At 39.3% G+C, this 13,355-nt stretch overlaps 1 protein-coding gene across 4 annotated transcripts in view; it reads left to right on the top strand.

Moving 5' to 3' along the window:
- Window positions 1-6,388, top strand: part of TAOK3 (TAO kinase 3) — a 181,222-nt gene extending 174,834 nt beyond the window's left edge. For all 4 annotated transcript variants that reach the window (XM_081539729.1, XM_081539728.1, XM_081539725.1 and 1 more), the window contains 2 exons: window positions 4,629-4,811; window positions 5,829-6,388. In XM_081539729.1, the coding sequence (XP_081395855.1) occupies window positions 4,629-4,811; window positions 5,829-5,990 (345 nt within the window). In that variant the 3' untranslated portion in view covers window positions 5,991-6,388. The remainder of the gene's footprint in view (window positions 1-4,628; window positions 4,812-5,828) is intronic.
- The last annotated feature ends 6,967 nt before the right edge of the window (window positions 6,389-13,355 follow it).

The following is a 13,355-nucleotide window of genomic DNA, read 5'->3' as shown; positions in this document are numbered from 1 at the left end:
TATTGAGATAACCATATGGTTTTTTTCTTTCAATTTGTTAATGTGGTATATTACATTGATTGATTTGCGGATGTTAAAAAAACCTTGCATTCCTGCAGACCCTAAATTTTAAATCATTATAACTAGGCTCAAACACATCTTTATTAATTAAATTAGGAACCATTATAATCAACACATTTTTGCCAATAAGAAATAAGTTTATTTATTCCTGTAGCATAAAAATCTGTGCTTCAGAATTCAACAAACTTTTGGAAAGCATTTTCTGCCTCCTGCTGGTTGTGGAAGCATTTTCCCTACAAAAAGTTTTCTAGGTGCTCGAAGAAGTGATAGTTGGTTGGTGAGAGGTCAGGTGAAGATGGCAGATGAAGCAAAACTTCGTAGCCCAGTTCATTCAACTTTTGAAGCACTGGTTGTGCGACATGCACTTGAGCATTGTTGTGGAGAAGAATTGGACCTTTTCTGTTGACTGATGCTGGCTGCAGGAGTTGCAGTTTTTGGTGCATCTCATCAATTTGCTGAGCATACTTCTCAGATGTAATGGTTTCACCGGGATTCAGAAAGCAGTAGTGGATCAAGTGACAGCAGACCACCAAACACTGACTTTGGCCTTTTTTGGTACAAGTTTGGCTTTGGGAAGTGCTTTGGCTTCTCAGTCCATCCACTGACCTGGTCATCGCTGGTTGTCGTATAAAATCCACTTTTCCTTGCATGTCACAATTCAATCAAGAAATTGTCATCGCTTGCACAGAAAAAGAAGATGTCACTTCAAAACAATGATTTTTTTTATTTTTGGTCAGCTCACGACGCACCCACTTACCAGGTTTTTTCACCTTTCCAATTTGCTTTAAATGCTGAACAACCATAGAAGAGTCAACATTGATTTCTTGGAAAACTTCTCATGTGGTTATAAGAAGATTAGCTTTGATGATCCTCTCAGTTGGTCATTGTCAACTTCTGATGGCTGGCCTCTGTGCTTCTCATCTTCAAGGCTCTTGTTTCCTTTGCAAAACTTCTTGAGTGACCACTGCACTGTATGTTCATTAGCAGTTCCTGGGCCAAATATGTTGTTGATGTTGTGAATTGTCTCCACTGTTTTATGACCCATTTTACACTCAAATAAGAAAATCACTTGAATTTGCTTTTTGTCTAACATCCTTTCCATAGTCTAAAATACATATAAAATAAACAGTAAGTAATAATTCATTAGCAAAAACCATAAATCAAGAAATGTGAATTAAAATGTATAACATAACCACATTTATTTAAGAGTGTATTTCAATATCAAATGCAATGCAAAACCACAGTTACTTTTGCACCAATGTAATAGTCATGTTGAGGGACTTCCCTGGCAGTCCAGTGGTTAAGACTCTGAGCTTCCACTGCAGAGGGTGAGGGTTCGATCCCTGGTCAGGGAACTAAGATCCTGCATGCTGCACAGTGCAACCAGAAAAATACACACACACATACATATACATATATATATGTATATATGTATATGTATATATTAGTCACGTTGAGCTTGAAGGCCTGGGAACCATCCAGATGAAGATATCTCGTATAGAGTGGATAAGCTAGCCTGGATCTCAGAAACGAAGTCTGAAATAGAGGTGTGGTTGTGGGAATAATTTTCAGAAAGATGGTAATTGAAACCTTTGAAATAGATGAGACTCCTTAGGAAGGGAGGTTAGAGGAAGAAGACTGACAAAGCCCTAAGAAGCACCCATATTTAATGACCCAGTGAGGTAGAGAATAACTGGAAAGGGAGAGGAAGGAAGGAAAAACCAAGAGGGTGTGGTATCTCAGAAGACAGGAGAGAGTCCAAGAAGGAAGGGGCAGCCCATAGTATCAAATTTTGCTGGGAGGACAGGTAAAATAAAGACCCTTTCAGGATGGTCAGAGATGAGATGTAGGATCAGGATGAGGAGTGCATACAGGGGTTAAAGGTAAGAAGGAGAGAATTAGCAGTTGGGACATAAAGATTAGTGGGATTCTAATAAAGATTGGGTTTTGTTCCTATTTGTAATTCTCAGCATCTGCTACAATGCCTGGCATCCAACAAGTGCTCAACAAGTGGATGTTTGTTACATAAGATGAGAGAGAACAGGGTCAGGAATATAGGTTCATGATTGCCCTTGAATAAAAGAAGAGAAATAACCCTTCCTTCTGTGGCAGGGAAGAGATAAAAGTACCAATGATAATTACAGCTTCCTTTACTACCCACTTACCATGTGCCAGGCACTGTTGTAAGTATTTTGTGTTATTTCATTTTTGTGAATCCTCTCTAACCTTTGAGGTAGTTACTTTTTTTAAACCCTGACTTACCTGTGAGGAAACTGAGGTTTATTGAAGTTAAGTTACTTGCTTAGGGTAAGGATTAACAAACTTTTTCTGTAAAGGGGCAGATGGTAAATGTTTTAGGCTTTTGTGGACCACAGAGTCTCTGTCACAACTACTGAACTCTGCCATTGTCATAAAAAAGTAGTCATAGATAGTCCATCCATGAATGAGTGTGTCTGTTCCAGGAAAACTTCATTTACAGAAATAGGCAGCAAGCCAAATTTGCCCTTTGGGCCATAGTGTACCCACTCTTGACTTAGAGGGTCATTTGCTGGTAAGTAGCTAATTAGTGGTGGAACTGCGATTTGAACCCGTTTTGGGGGACCCTATAACCCTGTATGTCTGGCCACTTCTACATTATGCTGCTTCTATCACATCCCTTTCTTGAGTTTAACCCAATAGAGGGAACAGACCTTGTATTTACCTATACTTTTATAAAACTTCTTAGTGGATTTGGTATGTGCAACTTTGGGTTGATGAATATCAAATACTAGAATATCCCCTGATTTCTAGACTAACACTTTTTTAGAGTCAGAGCTGGTTAAGAGTAACATAGTTACTGACATTAATAATGGAATGCCAGAAATAAAAGAAGACAGAGGTAATTCAGTGGTCTGAATTGCCCAGAGAATGAGCCTCTGGCCAGTACTCATGACAGTTAACCAAACCAGGTAGAAAATAATAGACTTCATTCCCTTTATTGGTAAGAAACTTCCCATATCAAGAGAGAATCAAGAACAACCTCATTGGGAGCCAGTCAACCCTTTGGGCTTTACCTGAGCTGTTGCTGCTACAGAGTGACCGTTCTTTGTGTCTGGTATCTCTTCTCCCTTCACTTGTCATTGGGGAAATGAGAAGAGTGGCATCCTCTCTAGTGGGTTTGAGTGAAAACTGGTTAGGATTAATTATTAGAAAGTACTTTGGAAATATGACTCCATTATTTATTTTGTGTTCCTTTGATAGAGTACAATTCTCCAAAAGTACAAAAGAAGACACTATAAAAATAGCTTTATAAAACTATTCTAATAACATTTTAAAAAGCCATAACTCAGTCAAGAGATTAAGAAATGTTGTTACTTGTCATAAATTGTACAGAATAGGGAAGGCAGTTTAAAGTAGAAAGTAAATATCTTGGCAAAGCGGTCTGTATGGAAACATGCCAATATACTCAGGGTAGACAGAACTGCCTAATTCAAGGGTTCTAATCTTATAGATCCCAGCTGAACTGAGGGCCTGCTAAATCTAGACCAAACTAAACCTGGTGGGGCAGGAGGGCCATCATCCCCAAACTAATGGCCCTAAATTTTCGACTGTACTTATCGAAAGGTTGGCATTTCTGCTGGTTGCCTTGGCCCATTCCCCACACAGGATCAGTATCCTGGTGAATAAATAATACAAAGTACGGGTGCTGCAGGGAGCAAGGGAAACTTTATCTAGATTTCACTGCTTCAAACTGGAATATGCCCCTTAAGATTATCCAGGCTACCTTCTGTGGGGAAGAGATTTTGAACCACTTGAGTTTTCAGTGGCTGGCCAGCAGGATAGAGTGTAGCCAACATTATAGGGACCAGCTTTATTTGCTCGGAACATAATGGTACTGTGGTATATTCCTCAAATGTTATGGAGATTGGACTCTTTTTTTTTTTTTTGTCTTAGAGCTAAGGATATCTAAATGTATGATCGTTTGGGGCTTAAAGATATCTAAATATAGAAATGGTTAGTCAAAATAATGATAGCAGCTGCTGTTTACTGACCCTTTGGTAGACATCAAGAATTTTATATGAATTTTTTTCATATAGAATTTTATGTGAATTTTTTCATTTAATCCTCATACAAATCTTAGACAGCAAGGACTATTATTGTTACTTGCTTGAGATGGGGGGAAAAAAAGAGAGAAACTTGGAGAGGTTAAGTAACTTACTGAGGTGACACACCTCAGTGAATAGTGAGGCTGGAATTCTAGCTCAGGAGTCTGCCTCTGAAAGCCCATAGGCTTAATCTCTGGAGTGTGGAGCTTTCCTGGCTCCCGCTAGTATAGTTTTAAGAAAGCCAGATTTCCTTAAGAAAGAGTGTTTTTGCCTTCTTAAGAATGTTTTTTAAAAAAGGAAGTGTTTTTAGAACTTGTAGCCCATCAGGCAGAATGTGCTATCTTTGATTTGTAACTCTGAATGTAGCCAGGGCGTCTGTTTTCCTGAGGGGCCCAATTCAGTCCAGACAAGAAAGCATCCTCCCATAGTCACCATGCGCTGTAAGCTAGGAGCAGTCACAGTGTGTGTCTTCTGTGCCCGCAGTTACGGCTAGATGAGGCTCAAGAAGCAGAATGCCAGGCCTTGAGGCTACAGCTCCAGCAGGAAATGGAGCTGCTCAATGCCTACCAGAGCAAAATCAAGATGCAAACAGAGGCACAACATGAACGTGAGCTCCAGAAGCTAGAGCAGAGGGTGTCTCTGCGCAGAGCACATCTTGAACAGAAGGTATGAGCGTGTTGCCAAGGGTCCTGTACCACTGGGTGGAGGTTGGGCGTGACCCTTGTTTGTGTAACCGAGGGTTAACAAGGTGCTGTTCCCTTTGCCCCTGCTTTGACCCTCCTAGTGCCTGAGATCTCGGTAGGCATAGTCCCCATTCCACAGGCAGGACACTGAGGCTTAAAAGGCTTAGGTTACTTGCGTAAATCTGATCCCACAGCTTGAATTCTGTCTATTACTCTGCTCAGAAATCCTCCACCTTCACAGTCTGAGGGCTGACACAGGTAGCTAGGTAGCTGATTTGACATACGAAAGGTACTATAAGTTGATAGCATGGCCACTGAATGGCCTGAGGAAGCCAAATGCAGATCTGGTTTTTGTTCTTAGCTATTTCTAAACCAAAAGAAATCACCAGCAGCGCTGTTAAAAAAATCAAAATGAAGAGAGACTGATATTTCTATACTTAATGTTATCAGATTTTTAAATATTTATTGCTTTAGATGTTATGAGGAATATGAAGTAGAAAAGATGACATAAAGCATCTCAAAGCCATTAAGTGTGTATTTGCTTAGCCAGTTATTTGGGCTTTCTTCTGGTAGTTCCAGAGGTCAACAAGAAAGACTATTTTCCCAGCTCCTGATCTAGAACTAAATTGCTAATGACCCAGGGGGCTTTTGACTCCCTCTGGGAAAGCTACATAATCTAATTGTGCTTGAGTGTCTTTTAGCTTCTCCTGAACCATCTCCTGCTGAGACAGGACACTGACCTAGATCAGCCCAGCTGCTTGACTTGCTAGCAGGGCAGTGCCAGCCCCAGGTGGCCCCAAACATTTTTATTCTTGTGAGCAAGTTTTAAATATGACGGATGAGACACACAGCATCTATCACAGGACTCTCCCAGCCTGCCCCAGACTAGTTTAACTCTTGGTTCCCGTGTGTTTGTGTGTCATCTGTGTGCATCTGTGTGTATGTGTATGCCTGTGGGGAGCTCCTTTCCATTAAGAACCGCTCATTGTGCTTATTTCAGATTGAAGAAGAGCTGGCTGCCCTTCAGAAGGAACGCAGCGAGAGAATAAAGTACCTATTGGAAAGGCAAGAGCGAGAGATTGAAACTTTTGACATGGAGAGCCTCAGAATGGGATTTGGGAATTTGGTTACATTAGATTTTCCTAAGGAGGACTATAGATGAGATTAAATTTTTTTGCCATTTACAAAAAAAAAGAAAACAGAAAAAAATTCAGACCCTACAAAACCACATTCCCCATTTTAACGGGCGTTGCTCTCACTCTCTCTCTCTCTTACTCTTACTGACATCGTGTCGGACTAGTGCCTGTTTATTCTTACTCCATCAGGGGCCCCCTTCCTCCCCCCGTGTCAACTTTCAGTGCTGGCCAGAACTTGGCCATCTCTTCTATTCATAGTACACGTCACAGTATTGATGTGATTCAAAATGTTTCAGTGAAAACTTTGGAGACAGTTTTAACAAAACCAATAAACCAACAACAACAAAAAAAGTGGATGTATATTGCTTTAAGCAATCACTCATTACCACCAATCTGTGAAAGTAAAGCAAAAAATAATAATAAATGCCAAGGGGGAGAGAGACACAATATCCGCAGCCTTACACCTTAACTAGCTGCTGCATTATTTTATTTTATTTTATTTTTTGGTATTTATTCATCAGGAATTAAAAAAAAACAAAGTTTTATTAAAGATTGAAAATTTGATACATTTTACAGAAACTAATTGTGATGTACATATCAGTGGTGACATATTATTACTTTTTTGGGGAATGGGGTGGGTGGGTGGGGTGAAGAGATCTTGTGATTTTTAAGAACCTGCTGGCAAGAGTTTAACTTGTCTTCAGCATATTCTGATTGTATCATAATCATTTTCTGCTGTTGCAGAGGATGTGAATACACTTAAGGAGCTCACAGAATCCCAGTAGCACAAATTGGGCTTTGGCAAATCGTGTATTTTGTGTATAGAAGGAATTTAAGGAGAGGTATTACTTATTTTCATATTGTATTTTAACTGTTTCTCTGATCAAATTTTTTTACTTCCTCCTCCTAGTCCTCCCCACCTCCCTCCTTTTCCAATTCAGTATTTGGAGTTCAACACTGTCTCTCAATCAGATCATCTTGATCTTTTTTCTTTATTTCCCTGCCCCTCCCTAAATCCCATATCTTGGTCATAAATATTGCATTATTCACACTTTCAAACTGTGTATTTTCTTACAATAAAAAATGATGGAAAAAAAAAAGGCTTTACTTCTTTTGCATGCACTTTAAAAAAAAAAAAAAAAAACATTTTTCAGGTTCCAAGGAAGAGCATGATAACTGTCAGAGCTTTTAATTATATTTGTAAATAAAAGTGTTCATCACATTGCCTTGCTGTGTTCTTGTAGCAGGAAGTTTCCTTTCTAGGTTCGTCAGTTCCTAACACAGAAGGAGAGCCGCCCTAGGGAACTGTTCTCCATGGCCCCTCAGGAAGAGCTATTCAAGATTTTCAGGTAAAGCTGTGTCTTCAAGTTCTTCTACAGAGCTGAAGATGGTGTTGCACTGTCTAAAGTTGTCAATTCACCTTTTTACCCTTAAGAATAGAAGGTGGCCCACTCCAGTACTCTTGCCTGGAGAATCCCAGGGACGGTGGAGCCTGGTGGGCTGCCGTCTATGGGGTCGCACAGAGTCGGACACGACTGACGCGACTTAGCAGCAGCAGAAGAAGACAAAGCAAGGAAATACTTATGGATGGAAACCATTTCCAATTAATCATGGGGAAACTAGTGATGAAACTTTATTAGAGGATGCCATAGAAGTTTGCAAGAAGTTTATGGAACGTGACCCTGATGAACTGAGATTCAATGCCATTGCTCTTTCTGCAGCATAGCCCGTCCAGAATGGAAACACCAAATACTGTATTATTTGCAACAAAATTAAATTTCCTCTGCCAGACACTAACTCACAAATTTTGATATTTTCATTAACTTGACTGATTAAACTTTATGTGAACTAAACTTTGATTTAAAAAAAAAGAATAGAAGGTGGCACATGTCTCACACATACACACACTGTGCCAGTTGTAGGAGCATGTATTGCTGAGAGAAGTTCATTTCAATTCAGTCACTCAGTTGTGTCCGACTCTGCTACCCCACGGACTGCAGCACGCCAGGCTTCCTTGTCTATCACCAACTCCCAGAGGTTACTCAAATGCATCTCCATTGAGTCGGTGATGCCATCCAAGCATCTCATCCTCTGTCATCCCCTTCTCCTCCTGCCTTCAATCTTTCCTAGCATCAGGGTCTTTCAAATGAGTCAGTTCTTCGCATCAGGTGGCCAAAGTATTAGAGTTTCAGCATCAGTCCTTCCAGTGAATATTCAGGACTGATTTCCTTTAGGATGGACTGGTTGGATCTCCTTGCAGTCCAAGGGACTCTCGAGTATTCTCCAACACCACGGTTCAAAAGCATCAATTCTTCGGCCCTCAGCTTTCTTCACAGTCCAACTCTCACATCCATACATGACTACCAGAAAAACTATAGTTTTGACTAGACTTACCTTTGTTGGCAAAGTAATGTCTCTGCTTTTTGATATGCTGTCTAGGTTGGTCATAGCTTTTCTTCCAAGGAGTGTCTTAATTTCACAGCTGCAGTCACCATCTGCAGTGATTTTGGAGCCCCCAAAAATAAAGTCTACCAGTGTTTCCACTGTTTCCCCGTCTATTTGCGATGAAGTGATGGGACCAGATGCCATGATCTTAGTTTTCTGAATGTTGAGTTTTAAGCCAACTTTTCCACTCTCCTTTTTCACTTTCATCAAGAGGCTCTTTAGTTCTTTTTTGCTTTCTGCCATAAGAGTGGTGGTATCTGCATATCTGAGGTTGTTGATATTTCTCCCGGCAGTCTTGATTCCAGCTTGAGTTTCATCCAGGCCGGCATTTCTCATGATGTACTCTGCATATGAGTTAAATAAGCAGGGTGACAATATACAGCCTTGACGTACTCCTTTTCCATTTGGAACCAGTGTGTTGTTCCATGTCCATTTCTAACTGTTGCTTCCTGACCTGCATACAGATTTCTCAAGAGGCAGGTCAGGTGGTCTAGTATTCCCATCTCTTTCAGAATTTTCCACAGTTTGTTGTGATCTACACAGTCAAAGGCTTTGGCATGGTCAATAAAGCAGAAATAGATGATTTTCTGGAACTCTCTTGCTTTCTCAATGATCCAATGGATGTTGGTAATTTGATCTCTGGTTCCTCTGCCTTTTCTAAATCCAGCTTGAACATCTGGAAGTTCACAGTTCATGTATTGTTGAAGCCTAGCTTGGAGAATTTTGAGTATTACTTTACTAGCGTATGAGATGAGTGCAATTGTGCAGTAGTTTGAGCATTCTTTGGCATTGCCTTTCTTTGGGATTGGAATGAAAACTGACCTTTTCCAGTCCTGTGACCACTGTTGAGTTTTCCAAATTTGCTGCCATATTGAGTGTAGCACTTTCACAGCATCATCTTTTAGGATTTGAAATAGCTTGACTGGAATTTCATCACCTCCACTAGCTTTGTTTGTACTGATGCTTTCTAAGGCCCACCTGACTTCGCATTCCAGGATATCTGGCTCTAGGTGAGTGATCACACCATTGTGATTATCTAGGTCATGAAGATATTTTTTGTTTAGTTCTTCTGTGTATTCTTGCCACCTCTTCTTAATATCTTCTGCTTCTGTTAGGTCCATACTATTTCTGTCCTTTATTGGGCCCATCTTTGCATGAAATGTTCCCTTGGTATCTCTGATATTCTTGAAGAGATCTCTAGTCTTTCCCATTCTATTGTTTTTCTCTATTTCTTTGCACTGATCACTAAGGAAGGTTTTCTTATCTCTCCTTGCTATTCTTTGGAACTCAGCACTCAAATGGGCATATCTTTCCTTTTCTCTTTTGCTTTTCACTTCTCTTCTTTTCACAGCTATTTGTAAGGCCTCCTCAGACAGCCATTTTGCTTTCTTGCATTTCTTTTTCTTAGGGATGGTCTTGATCCTTGCCTCTGAGAGAAGTGAGGCACCTTAAAGAAAAGCAGGGTATGAAGAAGACATTATAACCAAATATTTGAAATGATCCCACTGTAATAGTAGATACCCCCTCCCCTCATAGTCAGCTTTTATTAGAATAATTTTATGCACATGACAATGAGGGAGTAAAATATTAATATATAACTTCCAGGGTATGGTTTTTTGGGGTCAAGACAATCTCAGTACGATTTCATATTATTAGGGTTCTGAGCCCTGGTCATTGAAAACTGATCTCTAGCATGAAGACTTAATCAACTTATTTTCAGCTGGGCTAGGTCTTTGTTGCCACACGTGGGCTTTCTCTAGTTGCGGCAAGCAAGGGCTACTCTTGATTGCGGTATGCGGGCTTCTTGTGGGGTGGCTTCTCTTGTGGAGTATGGGCTCTAAGGTGCCTGGGCTCAGTAGTTGTGACTCAGGGGCTTAGTTGCTCACCAGGGATCGAACCCATATCCGTTGCATTGTCAGGCAGATTCTTAACCAATGGGCCACCAGGGAAGTCCATCCTTTAATAATTAACATCCAGTTTTTAAGCAGCTTACATCTTTAAAATTCCCATTTTAGGTACATCAGAAAGTAATACTGGAAAAGGCTGTACTGCATTACGCTTACCATGTGATAGAACTCTATAAACATTTTGTAGATGAGGAAGTAAGCTCAGACCAGGGTAAATGGAGGCAATAGAGTCTGAATCGAGACCTGTCTGACTTCCGAACTCACACTCCTAAGTATAGTCACACTGCCATGCAAAAGGACATTAAGCTTCCTGTAGTTTTTTTCATCCATTTCTGTCGGTAGTGAAAACTAGCTAGCTATCTTATGTAAAGGCCTTATGTCTGTGAGATTATAGGTGCTGAGCTTTATAAAAATTCCCTCTCCACAGTTTTATCAATGATATGTCCCAAGGTGGAGTTATCAGAAGGAATGTGGGTTTGTGATCCTAACACCTGGCACAGACTGTCTTCCAACTCCTAGTACCTTAGTTAGTAAGAATAGACGGGGACCAGAATAGTAGCCAGAAGAGGTATAAAAGGACTGGGGACGGGAGCAGAGAGCTAGTGTCTGGTATTATTGCAGCATATACTAAACTCCCCTGAGTTAATTATTATAGGCTTGTCATAAATATTACAAGGGCTGCTTCCCTTTGGTTTGCAACTATTCATTGAATATTTACTGAGTACCTTGTATGTCAGGTGCAATGCCAGATGCTTAAGCTCTGTCAATGTATCTTAACCTTAAAGATCCTCACCCAAATGGAGCTTACATTAGAGGTAGGAAGAAAATGATGACACATAAGAATTACAATTTTAAATGATCTTAAATAGAAATAAGTGCTATAGATAGAGGAAAGAGTAAGGGGGGTCAGAAGTGCCAGGATCAGCATACATTCAGCTCATTCATTCAAGAAATATTTATTGAGCATCTACTGTGTGCCTGGGGATGTAACAATAAGTAAGATGGATGGGGTCTGCTCATGGTTTAACTCTCCACTGAAAAGTAAATAAGCATGGAGTAATTTAATCAATAGTGGACAAGGACAGGCTTTGACAATGCAAGTACTAGGTGCGACCAGGAGTTTAAAGGAAAAATTACAGTCATAGGGAATATCAGAGAATACTTACCATTGATGTCTAATTAACTGAGTAAAAATTTATTTATTGAACTTAACATCTGTAATTAATTGATTAAATATCTACTGAAAAAGTATTCCTGGGTAGCTGAAAACATGTAAGAATTACATATACCTCTGATTTTAGTTTATTAATATATTTGCCATAGAAATGATGAAACATAAAACTTTTTTTTTTGTTCGAGTTTGGCATAGCTGTGTGCTTTTCCTACAGCTAAAAAATAGACAAAAATCCAAAAACAACTATCTGAGGATACTGAGAAATAAAAGCAGGTGGATTGTGGAGAAGCAACCTAGACAGAGGAATGAAGGCAAACTAAAATCAATACCAGACTCACTCTACAATAAACGCTAAAGGAAGTTCCTCATATTGAAGGGAAATGATAACATGAAGGAAAATTGGATCTCTAGGAATAAAGGAAGAGCAACAAATAGTAAGTTTCAAGATAAATATAGAAAAGGTTTTTTTCCCTCTCAATCTTTAAAATATACAGATATATATACTTATAAACAATAAATATAACATTGTCTGGGGAGGGTTTCACTGTATATAAATGCAATCCATATGAGAACTGTAAATTAAAGGTTGGGGGTTATTGGACCCATATGATTGCCATGCTTCTAGATTTTACATGAAGTGGTACAATTCTTATTTTAAGCAGACTATGAAAAATTAGTTATGTATAAGACTTCCCTGGCAGTTCAATGAATGATTAAGACTCAGAGCTTCCACTGCAGGGGACATGGGTTTGATCTCTGATCGGGGAACTAAGATCCCACATGCTGAATGGCGTGGCCAAAAAGTTAAAACAAAAAAAAAAAGTTATGTATATTTTAACTCCTAGAGTAACTTAACCAAAAACAAAACCCAAAAAAGTATTAGACAAAAATCCAAGGGATGAATTAAGATATTCAAATAATATTAAAAATTTAAAAATTCAAATAATCCAAAAGAAGGCAGTAAGGGGAGAACAGAGATATAAAGAAAAAGGACAAACAGAAAACATAAAATGGTAGACCTAAATCCCACCATATCAATAATTGTTGTGTTCAGTCGCTAATTCGTGTCTGACTCTGCAACCCCCTGGACTGCAGCATGCCAGGCTTCCCCATCCTTCACTACCTCCCAGAGTTTGCTCAAACTCAAGCCCATTGAGTTAGTGATGCTATCCAACCATCTCATCCTCTGCACATGGGTAGGAAGACTCAATAGTATTAAGATATATATTCTCTCTAAATCCATCTGTAGTTTCAATGCAATCCCAGTAAAAATTCCAGCAAAGTTTCTTATAGGTACTGACAAACACATCCTAAAATGTATGTGTTAATACAAACAACATAGAATATCCAGAGCAAATTTTTAAAAGATGAAAATTGGATGACTTACTTTATTGATTTCAAGAATTGCTATAAAGCTACAGTAATCAAGACACTTCAAAAAGATAGACACAGACAATGGGACCATGCAGACATTTCAGAAATAGATTAATACATATGGTCAATTTATATATTTTTTTATAAAGGTACAACTTAATGAGAGGAAAATCTTTTCAGCAGATAGTACTGAATCAACTGGACATCCACATGGGAAACATTGAACACCAATCTTTATTTTCACTATCCACAAAAATTAATTCAAAATGGATGATAGATTCAAGTAAAGAATCAAACTATTTCTAGAACAAACAAAATTTTTGTGAGCTTGGACTAGATATGGTCTTACAGTCTGTGTTCACCAGGGATTGGGGGCCTCCAGAGTAATTGCTATGTTTTCTATAATTAAGTCAGCATGATGAGCAGCTCCCAAGGGTTCAGACTTATTAGAAATACTGGGCTCTGCAGGGCTGCTAAAGCTGCACCATGTT

This window comes from Giraffa tippelskirchi, chromosome 11, assembly GCF_054371585.1.
Source record: "Giraffa tippelskirchi isolate mGirTip1 chromosome 11, T2T-mGirTip1v1.2.pri, whole genome shotgun sequence".
Taxonomy (NCBI): domain Eukaryota; kingdom Metazoa; phylum Chordata; class Mammalia; order Artiodactyla; family Giraffidae; genus Giraffa; species Giraffa tippelskirchi.
Note: the sequence above shows the minus strand (reverse complement) of the source record. Positions and strands in the feature narration are given on the sequence as shown.